Consider the following 10,387-nt stretch of genomic DNA (forward strand, 5'->3'; position numbering starts at 1 on the left):
CACGTCCCCCATGCGACGTGTGACCACAAACGGCCCTTGCCACTTCGCGAGTAATTTCGTGCTGGAGGTGGGTAACAGTACGAGCACCTTGTCTCCCGGTGTAAACTCTCGTAGGGTAGCCCCCCTGTCATACAGGCGTTTCTGACGCTCCTGGGCTTGCAGCAAATGCTCACGTGAGATAGCCCCTAGGGCGTGGAGCTTTGTGCGCAAGTCGAGGACGTACTGGATCTCATTCTTACTGTCGCTAGACCCTTCCTCCCAATTTTCTTTAAACAGGTCTAGGACACCCCGGGGCTTACGGCCGTAGAGTAATTCAAACGGGGAAAACCCGGTGGAAGCTTGGGGAACTTCCCGCACCGCAAACAACAGGGGATCTAGCCATTTATGCCAATTCCGACTATCCTCGTGGACAAACTTCCGGATCATTGACTTCAAGGTCCGATTGAACCGCTCACAAAGGCCGTCCGTGGCCGGGTGGTAAACACTGGTTCGAATCGCCTTGATGTTCAGCAAGCCATACAGTTCCTTGAGGGTGCGTGACATAAAATTAGTGCCCTGATCGGTGAGAATCTCTTTCGGGATTCCCACGCGGGAGATGACTTGAAACAATGCTTGCGCTACACTCCTGGCAGAGATATTGCGCAGAGGTATTGCCTCGGGGTATCGGGTGGCGTAATCTATCAAGACCAACACAAATCGATAACCCTGTGTGCTCCGCTCAAATGGCCCGATAATATCCATCGCAATGCGGTCGAATGGGTTCTCGACCAATGGTAAGGGCCGCAAGGGGGCCCGTGGGATGGCCGGGGGATTTACTAACTGACATTCCCGACAGGATGCGCACCACCTACGCACCTCTGCCCGAATCCCCGGCCAATAAAATCGAGCCATTATACGGTGCAGTGTTTTGTCATACCCTAGATGGCCCGCCATGGGGTTGAAATGAGCCGCCTGGAAGACCATTTCGCGGCGGCTGCGGGGAACCAGCAACTGGGTTACTTCCTCCTGACTATGTGAGTCACGACTTACTCGGTATAACCTGTCGCTGATAATCGCGAAATAGGGGTGGGCGCGCACTGTGTCTGGCCGTATCAAAGTACCATCAATTGCTATCACTTGGTCAAAGGCTGATCTGAGGGTCTCATCACGAGACTGCTCGAGGGGGAAGTCGCCTAGCAGCGGATAGTTCGGCGAGGAAGTCTCGGGGTGAGGCGCCCCCGCCGGCTCCGGCTCCCCGGCAGTGTCGCGAGGCGCCGCCTCGGCACAGAGCACATTACACGCCACACACCTCCCTAGCTGTCGTGCACGCATCCCGGTAGCCCTCTTTACCGCTTGAGGAAACCCCTCCCAATCCACACCTAGAATTAGGGGATGCGTGAGGCGTGGGCTAACCGCCGCCTGTACCCTATGGTTTTTCCCCTCAAAATGAATTTCGATAGCGACCAGCGGATATTCGTGAATGTCCCCATGCACACACCTCACCCGCACCCTCGATGCCTTCAACAGTGCCCCCGGCCGAACCAGGCGCTCCTGGATCATGGACTGCATACAGCCCGAATCCAAGAACGCCTGGTGCGTATCACGTTGTATCCTTACCGGAATACGATACGCCGCTCCTGGTCCAGGGGGAGGGCCCGGTATGTCGCCGATGCGGACGACCTGCCCCACGTCCATCGCCCGACACTCGGCCTGCACGTGGCCCGGCCGTCCGCACCGCCAACACACCCCCCCTGTCGCTCGAGGTTCTCTCTGCGGGGCCGGGGCTGGTTCCGGATCGGCGCGCTCCTGCCATCTCGTTCTCGGGGCGGGCGCCGGCCTCCCTCCTTCTGCTCCCCCGGCTCCTCCTGGGCGTTGGCCCCCCCCCCCTTGCCGCGGGGCCGGGGTTGGTCGTTGTGGCCCTCGCGGTGGGAGGGAGAGATGGTCCTCCGCCAGACCCACGGCGGTCTTTAGGTCCTGGGGGCGGTGGTACTGGACCCAGGCGGCGGTGCGGGCCGGGAGCCCCGCGAGGAACTGCTCCAATACCACCCGGTTCCCGACCTCCACCGCCGAGTTGTTCTCGGGGTCCAGCCACCGCCATGCGCTGTCCCCCAGCCGCTGGGCGAAGGCGAAGGGCCGGCACCCCTCCTCCATGGTCATGGCCCGGAACCGGCGTCGGTGTTCCTCCGGTGTCAGGCCCAGGCGGTCCCGAATCGCCCGGGCCAGGGACTGGTAATCCCGTTGGGCGGCCGCCGGCAAACTGTGGGCCGCGAGCTGCGCCTCCCCTGACAGGAGGGGCAGCAGATGGTAGGCCCACTCTCGGTCCGGCCACCCCGAGATCCTCGCCGTCCCCTCGAACACCGCGAGGAACGCCTCTGGGTCGTCCAGGTCCCCCATCTTCTGCAGCTGGACCTTAGGGGGACCTGGTGCCGCTCCGGTCCCCGGCGCCGGCCCGCCCGCGAGCCTCGCCGCCATCAGCTCCTTTAGGGTCGCCTGCTGGGTCTGCTGCAGGGCTGTCTGTTGCTCTAGAACGAGCGTTATCCTCGCGATTGCCGCTGTTAGCGCGTCCATCTAGCCTCTGTGCCCCACGTTGGGAGCCAATGTAACAATGTCCGGTTGTACACAGAGGCAGACGCAGTATAGCGGTAAGGGATTTTCTCCCGTTTATTTTTACAAGGGGTCCGCTGGCACGGCTCGGCTTTCCAGCCTCGTTCAAAGTCTTTCCTTTTTCCCTTCGGTCCTGTGCTCGGCTCTCCTCTGCTCTCCCGCCTGCTTCTCCAGCTTAGCTCCCTTCGGTCCTGTGCTCGGCTCGGCTCGGCTCTCCTCTGCTCTCCCGCCTGCTTCTCCAGCTTAGCTCCCTTCCTGAAATGGCAGAAGCACACCCATCTTAAACATTCGCCGGCGAGACTTAATTCGCAGCAGGTGTGCAACAAAAGTCTCGCCGACACAACCCCGGCCACGGTCCTGTAGCTCCCTCTACAGGCCGAACGCTGCATGTCCCCCCACACATGTCCAAACCAATTCACTTCCAAGCACTAGTGTTTTAATCTTGTGTTTTGGTCCATGGATGACATTAACCATTTAGCATACGGCTAAAGATGGACCATAGCTTGAGTTTGAAGTGATGATGAATAGTAACTGGAGGGGGTGTTGCTATATTCATTCAGTGATTGAGAACTTTGCTGCTGACACTGAGGAAGATGACTATGGAAAACAGCTATGGTCAGCAGCAGTGATCCCCATGCCTTTGTGTAGCTACACCCTAGAGGATGCCCTACACACACACACACACACACACACACACACACACGCACGCACGCATACCTGTACACATACGCTGAGGTGCACACTAAAGCCTTTGTGCACATATCAAGAAGCACACACACGTGTTGTCACCAACATTCAGTATATACACACCCATGCACGCACATGTATACACGTGCACACACACACACACACACACACACACATCCCTGCCAGTGGGGCTGTTTGTCCTTACTCAGTTTGACTCCCTTACTGTGTTTTGATCTGAAGCCAGTGTAATTAAGAATAGCCTCATAAGGCGACAACACCAACTCACTCACCTACTCCATCTCTCAAGTTTAAACCTTCTGTGCTGAGGGGAGTGAAGTGAAGTGAAGTATAGCCCTCAAGGAAAACATGTATTGTGTCCAGGGTGTGTGTGTTGATTATTGATATGCACCGGTGTAATTAAGCTGTGCCTTATAGCCAGGTCAGGTGGTAGTTAGTCATATCTCCAAATGACGTTGTTCTCACGACTCGTTTTGAGGTCTGGAGAATTTTAAATTAGCCAGTCTGGCTTGGATTGAACCTGGACGAAGTGATAGGAGAATGTGCTCTCAATTTCATTGGATGTTACAATCCAAGAAACTTCCCCCACATGCCCGTAAAATGGTTGTCTGTTGTTATGTGTGTTGTCTTTTCAGACCGGGTAGGACTATTTTGCAGAGTTGTTGCCTAAGCTAGCTTGCAGCATTGAAGAAAATGGAAGAAAACTTGAAAAAAAACATAGTTCTTTCTTTTTTTCTTTTTTTTTAAAGCTCCACCCAAGCAAGGTATTTGATTGGTTTGACATGTTGTGAGGCGTCACTCATTTCAAATGGGTTTCCAAGCTACTTTCTGCAAAGGATTTCCCCAGGCTTTCCAAACTAGGATAGGTGGTAGTATATGAGAGCAGCTCACGTGTCTGAGAGGTTGTGAGTTGAAAGGGTTTAGTGTTTCCCCTAAGAAGCTGTGACCTCAGCATCATAACAATGAGTAATACTGTATCACCTCTTTCTGTTTCTGTGTCTGCATCAGGCTGGAAAACTTTCCTGTAGTCTGTCTGGACTCCCTCTCTCTCTTTTTCCTTTACTAATTCTCTTCCTCTTGCCTAATGTAATCTTGTTTCTAGCTGTCAGAGGGTAGAAACATCCATTGCCTCTAAAACCATCTCATAAGAATATAAAATCTCTCTTAACCTGCCACCTACAGACTATATTAAACATTACCTCACATAAGAGCATTGGCCAGACTGACAACAATAAAGGCAATACAATTGAAAGTAAAACAGTTGATTACTGATTCAATCGATGAGTAGCCTGAAGACAACTGTCAATCTAAATACTGTATATGAGAAAGAATGCAATAATAACGCCCCCCCTCCCTCCATCAGATGGAGAGCGAGAGCCAGGAGCTGGTGGATGGCTCGCTGATCGACCTGTGTGGCGCTACCCTCCTGTGGCGGACCGCTGAAGGCCTCTCGCGCACACCCACCGTCAAACACCTGGAGGCCCTACGGCAGGAGATTAATGCAGCGCGGCCACAGTGCCCTGTGGGCTTCAACACCCTGGCCTTCCCCTCCATGCGCCGCAAAGACACCCCCGATGAGAAGCAGCCCTGGGTCTACCTGCAGTGTGGCCACGTCCACGGCTACCACAACTGGGGGAACCACAGGGAGGAGAGAGAGGGCAGGGAGGGCAGACACAGAGAGTGTCCCATGTGCAGAGCCAGGGGGCCTTATGTGCCCCTCTGGCTGGGCTGCGAGGCAGGCTTCTATCTGGACGCCGCCCCCCCGACTCACGCCTTCAGCCCGTGTGGTCACGTGTGCTCAGAGAAAACGGCTGGGTTTTGGAGCCAGATACCACTGCCCCACGGCACACACACGTTCCACGCCGCCTGCCCCTTTTGTGCACAGCAGCTGAGTGGCGAGCAGGGCTACGTTAGACTCATCTTCCAAGGACCTCTCGATTAGTGAGTCGAGGTCTCTGTGAGGGTCGAGGAGTTTGGTTGCAAGCTACTCTTTGGAACGACTCCTGTAGCTCCCAAACCCAGAGATGGTAGTTTTCTTGATCGTTCTTTTTTAAGCTTTTTATTTCCTGATGATGAGATTTTTTAGGACTCTCCTCTCTCTCTCTTTCTCATTATTAAGTGACCTTTGTAATGCTTTTTGGTATCCTGAATGAAAACAAAGATTTCTATATTTTCATGAAACGAGACAAAGAAAAACAAACATATGTACTATGACACTGCTGGGTGAATGTTTGTTTTGTTATTGGCAAATAACTGTAAACAGTATTTATCTATACTACTTACATATGAAAACACATGTTTTAATTAATGTATATTGTTGCAATATATCCATATCTGGTATACGTCTTTAAGAGCTGAACAAAGACATTAATTTATGCCCGAGAAATCATAAAAAAGGCAAACTACATTAGTTTTAGTCCTGTCTTCTCAGTAAAATATACCTAACTTCAATTCTCTTTAACATTTAACTACAGTTTAATGATGTTAATCAGCTATAAAGTTATAGGTGTGTTTAAGAGGTGTAGTTCTGTGTAAATGTTTTAATTTTGACCTGGCCTCTCTTGTTTCTATTGAGTACCCATCAACAACAATGTCCTGTTGTATTGGAATTTCAGTGTTCTGTCTTATGATGTGTTGTGGCTTTGTGTAATGTACATGTGTGTAATAACTATTTACTTTTCCCACATGGCATTGCCATGACCTTTCATGTTCAAAGCAATAGATTTTGGACGGAGACTTCTTGCTTCAAGCATCATGGAAAATAGTTCCATGAGTCTACAGTATATGCCATACAGCCTTTTCTGACTGTTCACTTCCTTCACACACTGTGTGTGTGTGTGTGTGTGTGTGTGTGTGTGTGTGTGTGTGTGTGTGTGTGTGTGTGTGTGTGTGTGTGTGTGCACATGTATGTATGTATGTATGTGTGTGTGTGTGTGTGTGTGTGTGTGTGTGCACATGTACGTATGTATGTGTGTGTGCGCAGTCGTGCTTACAACACAAGTGTGTGTGTGTTGGGCCGTACACCTGCTCAGTAGTTAGCTCCATTAATGTGATTTTCTGTCAAGTTTTGAACTAGCAGATATCATACAGAGCGGAGGGGGCACACACACAGAGACTGTTGCCTGTGTAAAGGCAGGTTATTTAATTCTGCAGCCCAACCTCTAATGTATTCTTATGTCGAAAGTATTGATCCATGACAATGAATCAAGTATTTATGGTCAAAAGATAATTATGAAAAGTATAGAAGTTAAGAGAGATCCCAAGTAATTCACTTGCAGAAATCAATCCAGGATTTTAGCGAGTGCTTGTGTGCGCCTGAATATGCAAGTGTGTGCAAACGTGTATATTTACTGTATGTTGGTGTACATATGCGTGTGTGTGTGTGTGTGTGTCTCTGTCTTCTTGATGCGTGTACGTTGGTCTGTGTGTGTGTGAAGGGCATACTCTAGGACATTGCTACACAGAGGCATATAAATCGCTGCTGCTGACCATAGCTGTTCCCCAAACACACAGCTGTGTGTGTGTGTGTGTGTGTGTGTGTGTGTGTGTGTGTGTGTGTGTGTGTGTGTGTGTGTGTGTGTGTGTGTGTGTGTGTGTGTGTGTGTGTGTGTGTGTGTGTGTGTGTGTGTGGTATTGTATCATATACTGTAGTATGTACCATACTGTATTAACATGTGTTGTGTATACAGTATTATCAGTGTGTGCATGTGTCTGTAATGTGCTCAGAGGGATGCTCTGAATGTGACACAGAAACTCACCTCAGGGAGAAAACTACCACCTGCTCAGCTGTGTGACATTTTTCACTTGTGTGCGGCCAGCAAACAATAAACACACACACACACACACACACACACACACACACACACCCCTGTGTGGCCTGTAGACACCTAAAAAGACACTATTTGCAAAAGACTTCTGAGGATACCTCATGGGTAAAGTCTCTGTCCCCTCCCATGTCTTATGTTTCTGTGTGTCTTGTCTTGTCTAATGGATTCACTGTAAAACATATTTAAGCTAACCTATGGACTTGTCAAAGGCACCATATTTCTCTATGAAGGGAAACGTGTGTGTAAGGGCTTTACTCTCTGTCTGTTTGTGTACTGTTAATTTAACCCAGTTTGCATGGTTAATCTCCACAAAGACATTGTCTCTGTTTCTCTACCCCATCTCTACTGTAGAGTCTCCTGCTTTAAGGCAAAAGCTGAGAATGTTTCCAATTAACAGTTTTTGTACCAACTTTAAACAATAAAGTTTAAAAATGACACATTTTATATTGTGGTATGGATTTTATGTGTATTATCTATTTTAAATGTATTACTGCTCTCTCTTTTTGAATCTGGCCCAAATCACAGGAAGTTGATAATGTACTGACCTCTTGTGGGGGATGTTATTAAATACAGGACCTTCATATTTTTTTTGTATGGGTTATTAGATAGGTCACATGACTACAATGCTTAAACACTTGGCACTTGTACTGTACAAATTGACTTCAAGACAGACTTCAATTAGCAAACAAGTATCGGAAGTAACTCCTCACTTTCACTCTCACCACCCCGCCCCACCCTCCCCACCCCCTTTCAAAGGAGTTTTATTAAAGACCCCTGCTATAAAGGAGTTTTATTAAAGACCCCTGCTATAAAGGCTGTGTCAGTGAGGGAGTTCCAATGTCTTGTGATGTGTCCTCGTCTGTTTGAGGAGGTAATGAGAATGTGGTTCTCTCCCTGTAATGAGTCTGGTTACTAGGAGGGGGTGAGGGGGTGAGGGGGTGGTTGAGGTGGATTTGGGGTGTGTAATCTGACAGGGCTGGCAGGAAGGGATGAAGAGATGCCTTTAAATTAGTCTAGATCAAACAAGGAGCTTCTTAAGATGGGCTGAGGCCGACTGACAGCTCTCAGGATAGGCTCCTGCTTTGTGCGTGTGTGTGTATTTATAGAAAACTAATGGTGAATCTATGCTTATGCTACAGTATATGAGTGTATTACATTTCCAATCATATTTCTACTACACTCTAATGTCGTACACGATTATTGAATACCTACATACATTTGAAAATGATTTATAGAACATTTCTGCAGCATGTTCGCACCCCCAACCTATGCAGGGCTGTAAACTCCCATAGAGAACACAGGTTATGAGGCCATAATTCTAATAGTCTGATTGCAAGTAAGTTTGTGATAAATAATTGTTAATTATACACTTTACGTGAGCACATTTCTTTCTCTCTCTCTCTCTCTGTTACCTGCCCACAAATAGCACAACTTTGTATTAAGAATGTTGCGCTACAGATGCTTACAATCACCAGCCAATGAGGTTTCTACTCAGGGCCGTAACTACAATAGAGGACACCAAAGTTATAATTCTAATAGTCCGATTGCCAATGAGGTCACTATCACATTCGCACTGTTTCTACGAAATTTCCCCGCCAGTTATGATATACTGTATTATATTTCTGTTTTTAGCATATTTGTTAGGCTTATATGTTTTGGTAGACTTCAGATTCATGAACCTGCTTTAAATCTTAGCCTACTTATTCCATCTATTCTAGATCCCAGGTATGATAATGGTTAACAGCTTTGTGGGCTTGCAAAGTCTTATTTTGGTAGTGGAAAAGGTTTAAAGATGTTTCGATAGATTTACTGGGTAGTTGAAAAAAAAGTGAGAGTGTTATTATGTTTGCGGATAAAGTTAGAGATGGTTTGGTTGGTTGGATGGATAGAATGTTAGATAGATAGATAGATAGATAGATAGATAGATAGATAGATAGATAGATAGATCAATAGATAGATAAATCAATAGATCGATAGGATGAGCCAGGTATACTTCAGTGGAGAGGGTATAGAGTTGGTTGGTTAACTGGATGAGAGTTTTTGGAGTTACAAAAAGAGCTTCGGTTTAAAGGCATATACAAATTTAGATTTGAAGTCAAACAATTACTATGAGGTTAAAGTAGAGATTCTCAGCTTTAATTTGATAAAATTAAGATTCCTAGATAAAAGTTAGCCTTTTACCCAAACCAATTAAGAGATTAATCAGTATGGGTTATACTGAGTGAAGCAGTAGTGACTGGTGAATGAATGATCCTAGGTAGTTGAAGGGTTGGAAATATAGATAGATAGATAGATAGATAGGTATATAGACAGACAGACAGACAGACAGACAGATAGATAGATAGATAGATAGATAGATAGATAGATAGGATAAGCCTGGGGTAGTTCAGTGGACTGGGTAGAGGGTTGGTTGGTTGAGTGGTTGAGAGTGGTTGAGATGGTTGGTTTAGTGGTTGAGAGTGGTTATAGTGGGGTAGAACTGGTAGCCAAGAGAGTGCATTGTTGTGTAATCATTCTAAGAATGTGTTCTGCAGGTCTCCTGTTGTTTTATTCAAGAGTTGTGAAGGTTCCATAGCAGTTGAAGTAACATTGGGGCTCTCAGAATGTTGGCATAAATCAACATTCCACCATGTTAAAAGAGAGGAGTTTTTGAGTTACAAAATGCTGAATAGTGTAAAAAGTATGAGTTTGAAAAATATAAATGTAAGCAACTCAAGTTAGACCTCTCTGCAGGTTTTAAAGTTGGAATGGTGTGAATAGCTTAAAAGCTGTAGGAGGAGTAGCTTACCGAAAATTATTAAGAAGAAGAGTAAGAATGAGCAATAACAATAGTTGGACTTGCTGAAGCAAGCCCACTAATAAATACAGTCTTACATTTCATGAACACTCAAACATCCAAAAGGAATCAATACCTTTGTATTTTCGCTGACTGCTTTTATAGGGGCTTTATTTCCACTGACCACTAATCTTTACGAGGGTTTCTAGTACTCAGCAAACACACACACAAGCTCGTAAACAGCCTTTACGGATCACTACCTCTGCATTACCATGTGACAGGGGGTATAATTGCCTTTGGCCCGGGGAGATTAAAAAAAAAACCTCTCAGGTCTGTCATGATGTCAGAAACAGACTGTTCTCCAGAGTCCACTTGCTGGCACAATACTAAACACAGGGCTGTATGGAGGTGATGGCATGCAACACAGTACACTCACTGCCCTTTCTTTGATGAAATATAAATAAACATGTACATTCAATTAATTTAGCAGACGCTT

General features: G+C 47.2%; 1 protein-coding gene across 2 annotated transcripts in view; it reads left to right on the top strand.

Moving 5' to 3' along the window:
• Positions 1 to 7,545, top strand: part of peli1b (pellino E3 ubiquitin protein ligase 1b) — a 30,606-nt gene extending 23,061 nt beyond the window's left edge. For both annotated transcript variants that reach the window (XM_083694404.1, XM_083694405.1), the window contains exon 7: positions 4,652 to 7,545. In XM_083694404.1, the coding sequence (XP_083550530.1) occupies positions 4,652 to 5,230 (579 nt within the window). In that variant the 3' untranslated portion in view covers positions 5,231 to 7,545. The remainder of the gene's footprint in view (positions 1 to 4,651) is intronic.
• The last annotated feature ends 2,842 nt before the right edge of the window (positions 7,546 to 10,387 follow it).

This window comes from Argentina silus (assembly GCF_951799395.1).
Source record: "Argentina silus genome assembly, chromosome: X".
NCBI classification, from domain to species: Eukaryota; Metazoa; Chordata; class Actinopteri; order Argentiniformes; family Argentinidae; genus Argentina; species Argentina silus.